This window comes from Ailuropoda melanoleuca, chromosome 11 (genome assembly GCF_002007445.2).
Source record: "Ailuropoda melanoleuca isolate Jingjing chromosome 11, ASM200744v2, whole genome shotgun sequence".
NCBI classification, from domain to species: Eukaryota; Metazoa; Chordata; class Mammalia; order Carnivora; family Ursidae; genus Ailuropoda; species Ailuropoda melanoleuca.
In genome coordinates this window covers 78,176,253-78,195,240 of record NC_048228.1, presented here as the reverse complement: position 1 = coordinate 78,195,240, position 18,988 = coordinate 78,176,253, and the positions used below count along the sequence as shown (strand labels likewise).

The following is an 18,988-nucleotide window of genomic DNA, read 5'->3' as shown; positions in this document are numbered from 1 at the left end:
TTTTAATGTCCTTGTAAGGTTTTGATACCAGGGTTAGGTGACCTCATAAAATGAGTTGGGAAGTGTTTCTCTTTGACTAGTCTCTAGAAGAGTTTGTGTAAGATTGGTATTACAGGTTACTTAGTGGAATTTACTTATGAAGCCACCTAGACCCTACGGTTTTCTTTATGGGAAGGTTTTAAGTTATAGATCCATTTCTTTAATAGATACAGGACTATCAGATCTATTTCAGAAATGGTATGATGTGTGTTTTTTAGAAATGTGCGTTCCATTTAAAGCTTTAAATTTATTGGCATAAAATTGTTTATGATCTCTCTCTTTTTTGAATATGTCTGTGGACTTGATAATGATGTCCCCTCTTTCATTTCTGATACTGGTAATTTGTACCTTCTCTCTCCCTTTTCTGATCACTCTTGCCAGGGATTTGGTATTCTTAGTAGTGGTTTTTTTTTTTAAACTAGTTTAGATTTCAGAGAACCATCTTTTGATATTGTTGATCTCTATTATTGTGTATTTGTTTTCTATTTTGTATTTGCTGTTTGTTATTTCCTTTCTAGTTTCTTTGGGTTTGATTCGTTGCCCACTCGCCGCCAACTGCTTATCGAATATTTGGACAGTTGATTTTTCATCCTTGGTTTTTTTCTAATATATGCATTTGTGTGTATCTTTTTTAAATAAAGATTTTATTTATTTTTTTGAGAGAGAGAATGAACAGAGGGGAGAGGAATGGGAGAGGGAGAAACAGAGTCCCTGCTCAGCAGGGAGCCTGATGCTGGGACTTGATCCCAGGACGCTGGGATCGTGACCTGAGCCAAAGGCAGATGCTTAACCGACTGAGCCACCCTGGCACCCGGCATGTATGCATCTTTTTCTGTGCATGACTTAGGTTTATCTCACAAGTTTGGATATATTTATTTGGTTAAAATATTTTCTATTAATATTAATCTAATTATTTACAAAATTTTCATTTATTTATTTTAAAAAAATATTTATTTAGAAAGTGCTGGGGGGGGGACAGGAGAAGGGAGAGAGACAGAGAGGGAGGGACAGGGACAAGCAGACTCTGAGCTGAGCACAGAGCTGGACCCGGGGCTTGATCTCACATCCCTGAAATCATGAACTGAACTGAAATCAAGAGTTGGATGCTTAATCCACTGAGCCACCCAGACGTCCTTTAACTATTATCTTAAATTGATGTTACCATTTTACTAACATAGTGGAATTCTTCTTTGACTCAAGTATAGGAGTATATTTCTTAATTTTCAAACAACTGTGTTTTCTAGTTATATTTTAGTTACTAATTTCTAGTATAATTCCATGTGTACTTAAAAATAAAGTATATTCTGTGGTTATTTGGTCCACTGTTGTATAGATCTGTTAAGCCAAACTATTTATTGATCTTCTGTGTCCTTATTGTTCATCCCTTCTTTTTTTCCTATTTTGTTGGGGGTGCTCCTTTTTCTAATAGTTACAGAGGGAGCAGTTTTACAAGTTGAATACAAACTTAGAATTGTAGAATTGTTACATCTTCCTGGTGAATTTATTCATTGACTTTTATCATTGATATGTAACATCAATAGTGATTTAGATAAGAGCAATTTTTATTTTTTTTGGAAAACAATTTAATATTTGACATAAAAAGAACAACATAAATCACAGGGAAAATCAGAGCCTTTCTTGGCTTTTTTTTCACTATTTTTGTTTAGAATGGCTTGTATTTTGAAATGAATATAGGAGAAGGTACCAGAACCTTTTGGTTGTGTAAGATCTCTAGCACTCTTTTTTTCCCTTTAAAAATTTTTTTAAGTTTTTAATTCAAGTGTAATTAGCATACAGTGTTATATTAGTTTCAGGTGTACAATATAATGATTCAATAATTCTATGCATTTCTTAGTGCTCATCAATATAAGCATACTCTTAATCCCCTTTATTTCACCCATCGCCTGACTTACCTCCCCTCTGGCAACCACCATTTTGTTCTCTGTATTTAGGAGTCTGGCTTTTTTTCCCCCCATGGTCATTCGTTTTGTTTCTTGAATTCCACGTAAGAGTGAAATCATATTATATTTGTCTTTCTCTGACTGGCTATTTCACTTAGCATTATACCTTCTAGGTCCGTCCGTGTTGTTGCAAGTGGCAAAATTTCATTCTTTTTTATGGCTGAGTAATATTCCACTGTGTATGTGTGTATGTACACATCCCACATTCTTTATCTAATCATCTATTCATGGATACTTGGGCATGGAGGCTTGAATTCATGACCTTGACATCAAGACCTGAGCTGAGATCAAGAGTTGGACGTTTAATGGACTAAGCCATCCAGGCGCCCTTATGTCTTGGCTATTGTAAATAAAGCTTCGGTAAATATAGGGGTTCATGTATCTTTTTGAATCAGTGTTTTCATTTTCTTTGGGTAAATACCCAGTAGTGGAATTACTGGATCATATGGTAATTCTATTTTTAATTTTTTGAGGAACCTCCAAATAACTCAGTACCCAAAAAAACAAATAATCTGATTAAAAATGGGCAGAAGAATAGACATTTTTCTAAAGAAGACATACAGATAGGCAACAGACAAATGAAAAGATGCTCAAATCACTAATCATTGGGGAAATGCAAATTAAAACCACAGTGAGATACCACTTTATACCTGTCAGGATTGCTGAAATCAAAAAAATAATAAGTGTTGATGAGGATTTGGAAAAAAAGGAACCCTCGTGCACTGTTGATAGATAAGATAATTTTAGGGTAGTTGTAGAAATGGTGGAAGCAAAGCCCTATTTATGAAAGAGTGGAGGGAGAAAAATTGGAGACAGTTGCTGTATGTTGTACATATTTTCCCCTAATTTTGTTTCTGATACATAGGTCTTTTACATTTAAATGTGTCTAGATGTGTTAATAGTTTTTTTCTTTATGACTTCCTCTTTGTACTTTTTGCTTATATAGTTTCTTATTTTCCTAAGATGTGTTAATAGTTTTTTCTTTATGACTTCCTCTTTGTACTTTTTGCTTATATAGTTTCTTATTTTCCTAAGATGGGATATTCCCTTGCTCCATGGAACTTATATTCCTGAACAGTGCTGTCCAATAGAAGTTTATGCACTGATAGAAAAGTTTACTATTTCTGCTCTCCAATATGGTGACCATTAATCACATGTAGAAATTGAGCATTTGAAATGTGAGTAGTATGTCTACTTAGAATTTTTTTTTCAGAATTAAACTTTCCATTTTGAGATTATAGATTAACATGTGCTTCTAATTCACTAACACAGGGAAATCTCCTGTGCTCTTTACCCAGTTCCCAGAAACATCTTTGCACAACTATACTATGGTATCACAACCAGGATATTGTCATTAATATAGAACATTTCCATCACTACAAGAGTTCCCCAACTTACCCTTGTATAGCCACACCCACTTGCCCTCCTCTCCCATCGCTTCCTTAACTCTTGGCAATCATTAATCTGTTCTCTCTGCAATTTTGTCATTTCAAAAATGTTATGTTAATGGGATCGTTCCATATATAGCCTTTTGGGATTGGCTTTTTTCCACTCAGCGTAACTCTGGAATTTCATCCAGGTTGTTTTTGTGTATCATTAGTTTGTTCCTTTTTATTGCTAACTTGTATTTCATGCAATGGAAGTAATTTGTTCAGCTGTTCACCCATTGAAGGACATCTGAATTGTTCTCTAGTTTTTAGTTATAATGAATAAAGCTGCTATAAACTTTGTGTACAGGGTTTTGGTGAACTTAGTGTTTCATTTCTCTTAGATAAATGCCCATAAATGCAATTGCTGAATTGTTATATAATGTTGCGTGTTTAGTTTTTAAAGAAACCTCTAAACTCTTTTCCAAAGTGGCTGTACTGTTTTCATTCCTAGCAGAGTATGAGCCATCCAGTTTCTCTGTATCCTTGCCAACATTTTGTGTTGTCATTAGTTTTTATGTTAGCCAGTTTGATAGATGTGAAGTTATATCTCATTGTACGTAGTTTTAATTTGCGTTTACTTAATGCTTAATGATGTTGAGCATCTTTTGTGTGCCTATTTGCCATTCGTATATTCTTTTGGTGCTATGCTTTTTGCCCATTTTCCAATTGAATTGTTTGGCTTTTACTGTGGAGTTTTGGTAAGTTCTTTATGTATTTCAAATATTAGTCCTTTGTTGGATATATAGTATGCAAATATTTAATCTGTAACTTTTCATTTTCTTAAAAAGGTCTTTCACAGAGCAAAAGTTTTTAAGTTTGATGAAGTACATTTTATCCGTTTTTTCTTTTATTGATCATACTTGTAGTGTTTTGTTTAGCTCTAGGTCCTGGAGATGTTCTCCTGTTTTTTTTTTTTCTTTCTTTTCCTAAGATGTTTATGGATTTAAGTTCTTGATCCATTTTGAGTTAATTTTTCTATAAAGTGTGAAACTGAGGTCAAAGTTTATTTTTTTTAATCTGTGGATGTCCACTTGCTGCCGTTTCATTAGTTGAAAAGACTATCTTTTTTCCATTAAATTGCTTTTACGCTTTTGTCAAAAGCCAGTTGGGCATATTTATGTTGGTGTATTTCTAGGTTCTCACTTCTGTTTCCAAGTCTATAATCTGTTTTCAGATCTATATGTCTGTCCCGCTACTGACACCATACAGCCTTGGTTAGTGTAATGATACAACAAATTGTGAAATTGAGTTGACTGATTCCTCTCTTTCAAAATTGTTTTAGCTATTCTAGTTCCTTTGTCTTTCCATTTAATTTGAGAATAATCTTGTCCATATCCATAAAAAAAATCTGAGAATAATCTTGTCCATATCCACAAAAACTCTTCCTGGGGTTTTGATAGGAATTCTATGTATCAATTAGGGGAGAATTGACATCTTTATTATGTTCCATCCTCTAGTCCGTGAACATGCTGTGTCTTTCCATTTATTTAGATCTTTGATTTCTTTCATCAGTGTTTTGTAGTTTTCATCACACAAGGTTCTGTTGTGATATCCTTTTTTTTCGTTCCTGATATTGGTAGTATGTGTCTTCTCTCTCTTTTTTTTTTTTTGTCAGTCATTTAGAGGTTTGTCATTTTTATTTTTAAAGAACTGTCAGTTTGTTTCATTGATTTTTCTTTTTTGCTTTTCTGTTTTCAGTTTTATTCATTTCTGCTCTTATCTTTATTCTTCCCTTCTGCTAGCTTTGGGTTTGTTTTGATCTTCTTTTTCTAGGTAATTGTGGTGGGGGCTTAGATTATTGATTTGAGACTTTTCCTCTTTTGTAATGTTGTATGCATTTGGTTATAAATTTGCTATAAATTTCCGGCATTGCTGCTTTAGCTGTGTCCTACAAATTTTGATACAGTATGTTTTCATTTTCATTCATTTCGATGTATTTTTAAATTTCTTATGAGACTTTCTCTTTGACACGTGGATTATTTGGTATGTTGCTTAAGTTCCAAGTGTTTGGAAATTTATCGGTTATCTCTCTGTTAATTGATTTCTAGTTTGATTACATTGTGGTCAGAGAGTACACTTTGTATGATTTCAGTTCTTTTAAATTTGCTGGGTTTTGTTTTACCTAGGATATGGTTTTTCTTGGTACATATTTGGTGGGCACTTGAAAATAATGTATTCTGCTGTTGTTGGGTGGAGTGTTTTATAAGGGTTGATTATCCTTAATTGATGGTATTACTGTGTTCTCTGTCCTTGCTCATATGCTGTCTAGTTATTCTATCAGTTGTTGAGAGAGGGATTTGAAGTTTCTATAATTGTGGATCTGTCCATTTCTCATTTCAGTTCTATCAGCTTCTGCTTCACTTATTTAGTGGTTCTTTTGTTTGGTGCATACACAGTTAGGGTTGCTGTGCCTTCTTGGTGTACTGATCCTTTATGATTATATAATGTCCTTCTCTGTCTCTGGTAATTTTTTCCCCCTCTGAATTCTACTTTATGTGCTATTAATATAGAAAGGTGTAATTTAACTTAATTTAAATTTAAATAGGCACATGTGGCCAGTGGCTGCCATATTGACAGTGCAGTTCTGGAAGATGGAGAGAGCTATGACACAGTAAATTTAATTAAAAGGTAAATTTTATAGAATGGGTGTTAAGAGACAATGGGTGGTTAGAGGAAAGGGAGATGGGGACAGAGGGAGTGGGGGACATGATTTTAAATTGGGTAATCAAGGAAGAAATCATTGACTGTGATACTTGAATAAAGATTTGAAGGAGTGAGAGTTAGCAGTGCAAATATTCTGGGGAAGAGTATATCAAAGGGTAGCAGGGAGATGGGCTACTGTAAGAACTTTAGCTTTTACTGAGTGACGTGGAGAACCACTTAAGGATTTAGAGCAGACCTTGATTCATTCTGACTTGTGTGTTGCTTTATGTATGTATGTTGTATTTTGTACAAAGATCATCCTGGCTGATCATTCTGGCTTGAAAATAAACTGTAAGAGACAAGGGTTGGAAGCAGAGAGAGCATTTAGGACCCCAGAATATGAGTGAATGATGACAGTAGCCAGACCAAATAGAGCAGATTTTGGGGGAAATATCAGATATTTAGTTTTGGATATGTTAAATTTGAAATGTTTATTAGATCCAAGTGGAGAAANAATAGAGCAGATTTTGGGGGAAATATCAGATATTTAGTTTTGGATATGTTAAATTTGAAATGTTTATTAGATAGATCCAAGTGGAGAACGCAAGTAAACTATCTGGGGTTCTCTGGAACAATGAGTCCCTGCCCTTGTGGAGCTTACTTACACTTTACTTGAATATGGGTAGTAAATACAATAAAAAAATGTGTGAAACATACTCCGTTAGAAGATGATAAGCCTTATGAGAAAATTCAAGTAAGGAAAGTAGGATGAATGGTGTTGGGGGACTGACTTCTTGAGTGGGTAACATTTGAGTAATGGTAGGAAGGTGTTGAGGAAATAAACTTTTATAGATATCTGAGAGAGTAGTAGGTAGAGGGAGCCAAATGTAAAGGTTCCCAGCAGGGAGCATGGCTGGTGTGTTTGAAGAAGAGCAAAGCGGCGAAGTGTGGCTGGAGCAACACTGAGCAAGGGAAAGAGGTTTAGGGATGACAGTACTGAAGTAACACATGTCTGAGTTATGGGCTATTTAAAGGGTTCTGGCTTTTACTCTGAGTGAGATGGGAAGCCAGTAGATAGTTAAGCAGAAGATATGTGTGATCTGGCCTGTAGTTTAACTGAGTCCCACTGATTGGTACAGAAAGACAGACCGAAGGGACAAGAAGATTGGTTTGGAGTCTTAACAATAATCTAGGCAACAGGCTGTGGTGGCAGTGAGATAGTGAGGAAGGGTCATATTCTGGATGCATTTTGAGGGTTGCATTGGCAGAATTGGCTTACTGGTTGGATGTGGGATGAGAGGAGTTAGGGATTATTCCAAGATTTTTGACCTGAGCAGTTGGAAGAATAGAGTTGTATCAATTGAGACGGAAAAGACTGAGAAGAGTGGATGTGAAGGCGGTGATCAGGAGCTCAGTTTTGGACATGTTTAGTTTATAATGCCTATTGGACATCCAAATGTAGGTGTTCAGTAGGCATTGTCATTATGAATACTGTTTTATGGTTTTCAAAAATGAAATAATGACATTAAAACAGTGTATACACTGTTGTGAAAATTCATTATATTTGTTAATATCTTGATATTTAACATGTTCAATCCTGGCAAAACTTGAATATTTTGCAGAGAGAGAAGTTGTCTGACTGCTTTTTGGCTTTGCTACCAGAGTTGGTGGTACTTTCTTAGAGTTAAATAAAGATGTCATTCCGATTTTAGAAATGGAAATATAACTATATAGTCTGAGTGTTTTTACTTGCTTTCTATTTTAGGTCCTATTACTGCTGGATTGTGCAAGATATTTAACCGTGTTTTCTTTGAGGTATGACTTAAATATCAAACATCTTAAATAAGAAAAGGGAAACATTTTAGTTTTGGAAGTCAGAATGCCAAGGAGAAGGAAAAATCTTGGGGGAAATCCTTTTCGGAAGACTGCAAGCTCTAAGGAAGTTGTCGTATCCGGTGTTGCTAGTCATGAGGAGCCAACTACTACTCTTCCTTCCATGTGTGAGACAAAAGTTGATCAGGAGGAACTCTTCACCAGTATCTCAGAGATGTTTTCTGATCTGGATCCTGATGTAGTGTATTTGATGCTTTCTGAATGTGATTTCAAAGGTGAGAAAAAGTTTAGTTTGAACCCATTGCATCGTATAAGAAGACTTCATGTACTGTGTCGTGACTAGTAGTAATATAGAAAAATAACTGCCTTATTTCTGTTTTGTTAATTTATTGAGCACCTGCTCTGGGCAAGATACTAAGTTGTTATTGCGAGTGATATGAAGAAGAAAGCATAGCTTTTTCTGCTTTCAAGAAATATACAGTTCTAGATATAAGATGTATGTATAGATATCGTATTTTATGTTTTATTTCTTTTTATCTTCCCTCTAGAACAGGTTGGCACTATTAACATTTTGGACCGGATTATTCTTTGTTGTGAGTGGCTTTCCTGTGAATCATAGGATGTTTAGCAGCATCCGTGGCCTATCCTCTGTAGAGTCCAGTAGCAACCGTCAGCAGCCAATTGTGACAATTAAAAATACCTCCATCATATGCCCCTTGGGGACCAGAATCATCCCCAGTTGAGAACCACTGTCTTAGGATGTAAGCTCCATAAAGACAGATTTTATAAACTGTTTTTACTGCTGTATCCCCAGCCCCTAAAATAGCAGTGATTCAGATAGGACCTCAGTAAATATTTATTGAGTGAAAAGATAATTGTAATTGTGGGAATGAGAACTGATTAGGAGTTGATGCTGATAGAACAGTGTTGCACAATACTGGCTTTGGAGTCAAGAAACCTGGGTTATATTTCCAGTTCTGCCACCTAAGCTCTCTGGGTCTGTTTTCTTATCTGTTAATGAGAAAAATAGTAGTATGTGCCTCATAGGACTTTTTTAGTGAGAATTGAGTTGTGGGTTTTTTTTTGTTTTTTTGTTTTTTTTGGTAAAGTCTTCAGTATAGTGTTATTAATAACTTGTAATAAATTGTTTAGAAGTATTTTGGCAGATAGACAAGCTATCAAAGTTGACTGAATGAATAAATTAAATGTTGATGCTTAGTGTTGCTATTGGCCATGATTAGTATAAAATAAAATTATTTTAGATTGGAGAAGTTTTGCTAATGCTTGAGAACTTCCATTTTTATTCATTACGTGGACTGTGATGTGAGCATATCTTAACCAGCTTGTTATGATACATATGCAAAAAAACAGTTTTCAGCAGTCCACATGATGCTCAGAAATGATAGTGTATAGAATTTTATGTGTGACTTCAACATTTATTTCCTAATGTTGAGGTGTTTAAAATTTGTTTCACATACACTAACATAGTAATGAGGAATTACCAAAAAAAAAAAAAATTGCCTTTACATCCTAACAAAAAACAGTTCTCTTTTGCAGGATCTTCTCTATACCTTGTTCATAAATACTGATATTTTGAGTATTTTGAATAATAGTATTGATTTAATTATGTATTCTGCTTTTTAAACTTAATATAAGCATTTTTTCAGTGTTGCTGTGATCTTTATTTTTAATAGCTTTCTAATGTTCCCCTGAATTGTTGTGTTCTAATTTTTTTAATTATATCTAAGTTTTTCATGACTAATTAATACAGCAGTGGACATCTTGGTATAAATTGCTTTTCCCTTCTTTTGGCTTTTTTCCTTAGTCCCAGCATTTTGTTTTCATATGTCACGAGGTAAGAACAGTTTTTATTAGTTCTTGGAAACATACCACTAAATTGCCTACCAAACAGGAGTGCTGATTTGTCGTACTGCTAGCACTGTTAAAGTATAGTGGTTTCATCACAGCCTTTTCAGCATTGTATAGTGTTACTTCAGGATTTTAATAGGAATAAAATTTTGCTTTTTCTTAATTTGTTTTTTTCTTTAAATAAACAGGATTATTGAGCATTTTTGTACATGATTGTGTATTAATTTTTGTATTCTTGTGTGAATTGTTTATTCATGTGTTTTTCGTTGTTTTATACCATTGTTTTAATTTTTTCCAACACTCTATGTAAGGACTTTCCTTTTGTGTGATACATATATCCTGACCTTTTACTTATTTTTACTTAGTACCGTTTTTTATTATATACACGTTAATTTTTTTGGTTGACCTCGTGGATTTTCTATTTTGTAGATTTTCTTTGTAGAAATATCTATGTTTGCTTGCGTGCGTTCGTTTGTTCTTTCTTCCTTTTTTTTCCCCATGTTTAGGGCTTCTAACTTTTGTACTATTGCTATAATATCCTAACTTGTCTCTCTGCCAGGCTTGCCCCTCCAATCCCTCTTTGTTTTTCTTCTTAAGGGAACATTAATTGGGTGCTTACTAGGTGCCAGTCCTTGTGCACAGCACATTTTCATGGATTATCTCATTTAATCCTCACAACAACCCTATGAGGTAGGTACTTTTATTACCCCCATATTGCAAATGAGAAAATCAAGGCATAGGAAAGTTAAGTAACTTGTTCAAAGGGTCATAGCCAGCAAGTAGAGTTTTAAGTGTTTGTTTTCTGACTCCAGACCAGAGCTGTACCTCCTGTGCTGTGCTTCCTTTTCATATTTATTTTCCATAAAACAAAGCACAAAAATAAGCAAAACTCCAAATTTTAAATGCCTAACAATTCTAATTCTGTATTTGTGTTATAACAGAAAGAGCTCAGCATTGGAGTCAGACATACCAGTCCTGGCTCTGTCACTTAGTATCTGTGTGACTTGGGCCAAGTTAATATACTTTTTGAGCTTCATTTTCTTCATCTATTTGCTAGAAATACTATACCCCATAGTATTATTTGATGGTTCATTGAGGAGATACATATAAAGCTCCTAGCTCAAATATGGTGACTGATAGTTTCCCTAGAAAGTAAAATTGATATGTCCTACCGTGACATATAGCACTTTTTCCAATTCTACTTAATCTTCTTTTCCAGTTTTGTCTCCTTTATCTACCATACTACTGTGTACCCACACTCCAGCCACCTTCTCTTAATACCTTAAACATGCTTTGTGTTTTCAAGACTGGCTTTGCCTTTCCCTTTTGTGTCTGACAAGCTTGTTTTTAATCTTCAAGTCCCAGTTCACATATTACCTTATGTGAAATCTTTCCTTATTCTCCTGTAAGGCTGCAATGGCATTTGTGTATTACTAAAAGCGTGTATTATTTAGTCTCTATTATATTATAATGTAATTGTCTTTTAATTATCTTTAATTGCCTCCATTAGACTGCAAAAATCCCTTTAGTGTAGTAAGAACTATGTCTTATTTACTTTGAACAGGGTATGTCTGATATGTAGTACATGCTGATACCTATTTTTTGTATTAAGTGAAATTCATAGAAACCATATAAACAAATTAGATTTACAGGAGAGTACTTAAAATCTTAATATTTAAAAGGATAGGCAGTAGCTAAGTGTTTGTTGAATAAATTAACTGGTTTTGGGGTCTTAGAAATAACCATAATATATGCAGTTATAGGTATTTTTAGATACAATTTATAGATATTTAGGTTTATTCACATTTATCAGAGATTATCTACTTGTTGGCAGTTTATTATCCTAGTTTATTACAGTTTGTCTGATAGTAACAGCATTGCATGACTCCATCATTCAAACCTTTCACTACTCCAGACTGGTATATTTGTAAAATATTAATTAAAAAATGACTTGAATATTTATAAATTTCTATATTCCATTCATTGCAAAAAGTATAATTTTACATGGATTTTAACCAAATGATATTTTACTGTTTTCAATACACATGTATATTGCTCTTCTTGTACAGTTGAAAATGCAATGGATTGTCTATTAGAATTATCTGCCACTGATGCCAAGGTAGAAGAATCGTCTTCAAAAAGCTTTGCTGCTTCTGAGAACCAAGTAAGTTCTGTGGGACGTGAAATAATGGAAAAGTATCCTCCTGAGGAAGAGAGTGAAGATTCAAAAATGGATTCATTTTTGGACATGCAGCTAACCGAAGACTTGGATTCTTTAATACAGAACGCTTTTGAGAAACTGAACTCTTCTTCTGATGACCAAGTATACTCATTTTTGCCTTTGCAAGGTGTAAATAGTTTTAGTGACCCGAGTGCATTTATAAATTCCGATTCAAGTAGTATGACTCCCATTCTTTCTACACAAAATATGGATTTGAACAGTGAAAATTTAGAGAATTCTGCCTCTGCGTTAAATTCAAACACCTTTATTTCACATTCTGTTTCTGATGAGTCCAGAAGTTTTATAAAGGATGACACATTGGCATTGGAAGATTCTCTTCTCAGTAGTTCTTTGAATGTAGCAAATGACACTGTGGTGGGTGGTAGCAATCTCAGTCAAAGACAGAAAGAGCTTTTAGAATCTGAGTGTGTTGAGACTCCGTTCTCTCCAGCCCCTGTAGATTTGGATGCCAGCGAACCTCAGGCTCCTTTAAGCCTTACTGTGCAAAATCTGGGGCTTGATTTACTAGGTACAAGTGGGGATCAGAAATCTACTTCTGTCCCTGATGTGTTTGTACCTTCTGAAGAATTCGGTTTCAAGCCACACAAACATACTGAACTGCCATCAAAGGGGAAAGATGTGAATTACTGCCCTGTACTTACCCCTCTCCCTCTACTGCTGCCGCCTCCTCCGCCTCCACCAATGTGGAATCCAGTGATTCCTGCTTTTGACCTCTTTCAAGGAAATCATGGCTTTGTAGCTCCTGTTGTAACCAGCGCCACACACTGGAGACCGGTCAACTACACGTTTCCCCCTCCAGTTATTTCTCACACTTCCCCAACAAAGGTATGGAGAAATAAAGAGGGAATAAGTGCTTATCAAGTACAAGAAACCCCAGTTTCTCAGGTTGTAAGAAAGAAGACTTCATCTTATGTTGGACTAGTTCTTGTTCTTCTCAGAGGGCTTCCAGGATCAGGAAAATCGTTCTTGGCAAGGTATGAGGTTTAATTGAGTTTTAAAAAAAGTATAATGCTTCAACCTGAACATTTATGACAGAGTATGAATATGTGAAATGCTGTTGTTGGTTAATACAGATGTTTAGTAACCCCTAAAATCTTTTCTTTTTAATAACTTTTTTCTTACTTTGTAGCTAATAGCAGCACTCTTTTCTCCAGAAGTTTTTACTGAATTCTTCTATCTTAGAATATCATTTTGGGAGATTGAAGAAAAATTTAAAAATAATTCCAAGACCGTGAGCTTCTGAAATCAGTAGAAATGGTTTTATGTGAGAGAGAACTAATTTGAATGGGCAAAAAATAAGTTCAACTTTGATTATAGAGTTACAAAGCCATAATTGATTTTTAATTCAAGGAATAAAATAGACTTGTTTTAGGTCAGTTTTCTTGGGAGTCAAACTTCTGCTAAGAGGATTTCCAAAATGACTTGTCTGGATATTATTGTATTCTCACTTTTAAGTAACAATACTTGAATTCTTTATTTGGATTATGACCTTGTAAAAATTAGGAGAGAGAATTTAGGAGAAAAATTAATGAAAATAATTCCATTTATCATTCACAGGACTTTGCAAGAGGATAATCCAAGTGGAGTTATTCTTAGTACTGATGATTATTTTTACATAAATGGTCAGTACCAGTTTGATGTAAAATACTTAGGAGAAGCACATGAATGGAACCAGAATCGTGGTAAGAATAGACATTAGATTTTTGGGTAATATTAAGAGCAATATAAAATATTTGTTTTTTGGGAGGTAGATAATTTTTAGAAAGTTACAATTCCCTTTAGTTATTTTCCCTTTTTAAGATTTTATTTACTTGAGAGAGAGAGAGGGAGTGAGAAAGAGCACGAGTGGAGTGAGGGGCAGAGGGAGAAGCAGACTCCCCGCTGAACAGGGATCTTAAGCTTGATCCCAGGACCTCAGGATCATGACCTGAGCTGAAGGCAGACACTCAACCGACTGAGCCACCCAGGCACCCCCTAAAATGGAATTTGTATTGTTAACTGCTACTCTTTCCTAGATTGATTTTATTGTTATGGGGGGGACAGTGTGAGAGTAAAAATGGCTCTCCTCAAACTGAATCTGTAGGGAGGTCAGAGATAAAACCTTACTGTTTTTATTAGTGCAACGATCTGTTCACTGAAGATGGTGTTATCATGAAATGTTTAGTTATAAATAGTTTGAATTTCATATGAGGAATTCTTTTTTTTCCTTTTCTTTTTTTTAATAGGCTCCACAGCCAGCGTGGAGCTCAACATGGGGCTTGAACTCAGGACTCTGGGCCGAGATCAACAGTCAGCAGCTTAACTAACTAAGCTGCCCAGGTGTCCCATGAGGAATTCTTAATACACATAGACAATATTTTAGCCTTTATTTTATGATAATGGCACTGTGATTGTGATTCTTGAATTTGCCATCTTCAGACATTATTAAATTTTTCTGTATTTTTTCTTGAACTGAATATTAAAGTGAGAACTCAGGAATATGAAAATGCACAACAAAAAATGATAACAGTATGATGTGGTGAAGAATAGTCTTGAATTTGGCAGTTACTAGCTATGTAATCTTGTACAAGTTATTTATACTCTTCAAAGCCCATTGTGTTCATCTGTAAAAGGGCTTAATAATACTTAATGCCCATGATTGTTGTTAGGGTTGAGAAAGAAGTGTTTAGCAGTGGTTCAACATGCCCTCACTACTGCAATAGCCATAGCAATAATAATATTAAGTTAATAGGCAGAACTCTTTTAAACAGCTTTATTGAGATAAGAATCACATGGTTTTAAGCATATTCAGAGTTCTACAACTATCACTACAATTTTATTTTTTTATTATTATTTCTTTCATCACTACAATTTTAGAACATTTTATCACCCCAAAAAGATCCTTTACCCATTAACAGTCACTCCTTATTTCTCCCCAACCTCTCCCAGTCCTAGGCAACCACTAAGTTACTTTCTGTCTCTATAGATTTGCCTGTTCTGGGCATTTCATATAAATGGAATCATATCATATGTGGTCTTTTGTGAATGGCTTTCTTTCACTTAGTGTAACATTTTCAAGGTTCATGTTGTAGCATGTATCAGTAATCTATTCCTTTTTATGGCTGAACAATATTGCATTGTATGGATATGCTACATTTGATTTATTCATTCATCAGTTGGTGGGCATTTGGGTTGTTTCCATTTTTTGGCTATTATGAATAATGTTGGTATGATCATGCATGTCTATGTCTAAACTTTTTTGGAACTACCAACCTGTTTTTCCAAAGCAACTACACCATTTTACATTCCTACTAGGAGTTTATGAGGGTTCCATCTTCTCCACATTGTTACCAATATTTGTTATTATCTGTATATTTGATTATACCTATCCTGGTGGATGTGAAGTGGTATTTCATTGTGGTTTTGGTTGTATTTTCCTGGTGGGTAATGATGTTCAGCATTCTTTGGTGTGTCCTTTTGGCCATTAGTTTATCTTCTTTGGAGAATTGTCTGGTTTTTTTTTTTTTTTCAAGATGTGATTTAAAAATTTTTAATATACTCGGGTACGATCTTTCCCTTAAAAAAGTATTTAAATGGGAAAATAATATTTCCTTGAAAAAATTGTACTTTTTTCTTAAGTATCTTATGTTCTTTTTTAAAAAATTCTTTTTTTCATCATGATGAGTATACTCTTTAATCCCCATCACCTATTTTACCCATCCCCCCATCCACCTCGCCTCTCCTAACCATTAGTTTGTTGTGTATGGTGAAGAGTCTGTTTCTTGGTTTGTCTCTCTCTCTCTTTTTTCCTTTGCTTGTTTTGTTTCTTAAATTCCACATATAAATGAGATCTTATGTTATTTGTCTTTCTCTGACTTTCTTATTTCACTTAGCAATATACTCCGTAGCTCTATCCATGTTGTTGGAAATGGCAAGATTTCATTTTTTATGGCTGAATAATAGTCCGTTGTGTGTGTGTGTGTGTGTGTGTGTGTGTGTGTGTGTAGTATGTGTGTGTGTATACACCACCTCTTCTTTATCCATTCTGCTGTCACTGGACACTGGGACTGTTTCCATAGATTTGCTGTGGTAATAATACTGCGTTGACGCTAGGAGTGTATGTATCCCTTTGAATTAGTGTTTTTGTACTTTTTGGGTAAATACCCAGTAGGGTGATTCCTGGATCATAGAGTAGTTCCATTTTTAGTTTTTTTTGAGGAAGCTCCATACTGTTTTCCACAGTGGCTGCACCAGTTTGCATTCCCACCTACAGTGCAGGAGGGTTCCTTTTTCTTCACATCCTCACCAACACTTGTTGTTTCTTGTACTTTTGATTTCAGCCATTCTGACAGGTGTGAGGTGATATCTCATTGTAGTTTTGATTTGCATTACCCTGATGATGAGTGATGTTGAACATCTTTCATGTGTCTATTGGCCATCCGTATGTCTTCTTTGGAGAAATGTCTCTTTGTGTCTTCTGCCCATTTTTTAAATGGCTTTTTTGTTTTTTGGATGTTGACTTGTGTAAATTCTTTATATATTTCGGATACTAACCCTTTATTGGTGTGTCATTCGCAAATTTATGTTGAGGTGTATTACCTCTAGACCTACTTTGCAGATGGTTTTTCTCATGAATGAATGTTGTACTTTGTCGAATGCTATTTCTGCATCTATTGAAATGATCCTGTGGTTTTTATCCTTTCTCATATTGATGGGATGTATCATGTTGATTGTTTTGCAAGTATTGAACTACCCTGGCAACCCAGGAATAGATCCCACTTGATTATGGTGTATGATTTTCTTAATGTATTGTTGATCCCACTTGATTGTGGTGTATGCTTTTCTTAATGTATTGTTGGATTTGGTTTGCTAATATTTTGTTGAGGGTTTTCACATCGTGTTCATGAGAGATATGGGCCTGTAGTTCTTTTTTTTGTGGCGTTTATCTTGTTTTGTTATCAGGATAATGCTGGCCTCATAGAATGAATTTGAAAGTTTTCCTTCCTCTTCTGTTTTTTGGAATAGTTTGAGAAGAATAGGTATTAACTCTTCTTTAAAAGTTTGGTAGAATTTGCTTGTGAAGCTATCTGGTCCTGGACTTTTGTTTTTGGCAGTTTTTTGATTAGTGATTGAATTTCATGCTGGTAATTGGTGTGTTCAGAATTTCTATTTCTTCCTGCTTTAGTTTTGGTAGGTTATATGTTTCTAGGAATACATTCATTTCCTCTAAGTTGTGCAGTTTGTTGACATACAGGTTTTCATAATATTCTGTAAAAATTGTATTTCTGTGATGTTGTTATTTCTCCTCTTTCTTTAGTGATTTTGTTTATTTGGGTCCTCTCTCTCTCTTCTTTGGTGAGTCTGGCTAGAGGTTTATCAGTTTTGTTATCTTTTCGAAGAACCAGCTTCTGGTTTCATTGATCTGTTATTTTTTTTGTTTCTGTATCATTTGTTTCTGTTCTAATCTTTATTATTTCCTTCTTTTTGCTGGGTTTGAGTTTTATTTGTCTTCTTTTTCTAGCTCCTTAATTGTTTGCTATTTTTAAATTGGATTATTTGCCTTTTTATTATTGAGTTGTAAGAGAGTACTTTTAAAACTTCCACATAATTTCCTTGTAAGGCTTATTGTGCTTCATCATTAATTTCCTGAATGGTCCAATTCCTTGGGAAAAAAGGTAGTTTTTAAAGAAAATCTCTTGCACAACAGTATATAATAATGTTTTCTTTATTGTAAATCATTACATCTTTTTGTGTGTGTTTATAATTTGTGCTTGTTTTAAAACTTTATTTTGGAGTAGTTTTTGATTTATGGAAAGGTTGCAAAGGCAATGTAGAGTTTCTGTATACCCCTCACCCATTTCCTTCTAATGTTAACATCTTATATAACCGTGGTACATTTGTTAAGACGAAGAGATTAACACTGATACATTATTGTTAAATAAACTCCAGACTTTATTTGGATATTAGTTTTTCTTTTCTTTTAATTTTTAATTTATTTAATTTATTATTATTATTATCTTTTACAATTTTTGTTTTTAATTAGGCTCCATGCCCAATGTGGGGCTTGAATTCACAACCCTGGGATCAGGAGTTGCATGTTCTATTGACTGAGCCAGCTAGGCATACCTGATATTAGTTTTCTACTAAAGTTCTTTTCTCTTCTAGAATCTTATCCAGGATACCATGTTGCTTTTAGTATGATACTGTTTTTAATGATAGTTTTTCTCCCCACTTACACCGTTTATACATGTAATGCACATAAAACTTAGGCAGTTTTTATTTTATAATTTTCTCTGATTATAACTTTAGTATTTATTTATTATTTATTATCCAACATTTATCTGTACTTTTTCATACACTCGAAAGAGATATTTAGAAGTAGAGTTGTGGGGGGCCTGGGTGCCTCGTCAGTTAAGCATCCAATTCTTGATTTGGCTCAGGTTGTGATCTCAGGGTTGTGGGATCAAGCCATGCATTGGGCTCTGAGCTGGGTGTGGAGCCTACTTGGGATTCTCTCTCTCCCACTCCCGCTGCCCCTCACCCCTAAAAAAAAAAATAGAGTTGTGAGTAAAATTAGTACATATCTATGATTTTCAAATTATGGAAACAAGATCAGATTTTTAAAACTTCAAGAGAATACTTAATACTGTTAGAAAAATGATTTGTCATTTTCTGTTTTTTTTTTTTTTTTTCAGCAAAAGAAGCATTTGAGAAGAAGGTGTCTCCTATAATAATAGACAATACAAACTTACAGGCATGGGAAATGAAGCCATATGTTTCTTTGGTTTGTACCATTAATTGTCATAAGTCTATAGTAGTATGTTTGAAATTGTTGGGGGATGTTAATTATAAAACCAAATCTCAAGCAAACAGTCCTTGGACTGTCTGTAACTGAGTCTTAAGCGAAATGAGAAAAATAGGAATAGTTTTTGCATAAAGCTAAATTTAAATCAGTTTTCAGATTCTGAGATTTAGTTTTTAAATCCTGTGAT

At 34.5% G+C, this 18,988-nt stretch overlaps 1 protein-coding gene across 13 annotated transcripts in view; it reads left to right on the top strand.

Moving 5' to 3' along the window:
- N4BP2 (NEDD4 binding protein 2) overlaps positions 1–18,988 on the top strand; it is an 86,118-nt gene that overhangs the window by 20,840 nt on the left and 46,290 nt on the right. For 8 of the 13 annotated variants that reach the window (XM_034671914.1, XM_034671924.1, XM_034671913.1 and 5 more), the window contains 4 exons: positions 7,839–8,181; positions 11,845–12,991; positions 13,575–13,699; positions 18,692–18,780. In XM_034671914.1, coding sequence (XP_034527805.1) covers positions 7,953–8,181; positions 11,845–12,991; positions 13,575–13,699; positions 18,692–18,780 — 1,590 coding nt within the window. In that variant the 5' untranslated portion in view covers positions 7,839–7,952. Of the gene's footprint in view, positions 1–6,006; positions 6,059–7,838; positions 8,182–10,372; positions 10,466–11,844; positions 12,992–13,574; positions 13,700–18,691; positions 18,781–18,988 lie in introns of those variants that run through there. The other 5 variants (XM_034671921.1, XM_034671919.1, XM_034671915.1 and 2 more) reach the window with 4 other exon arrangements.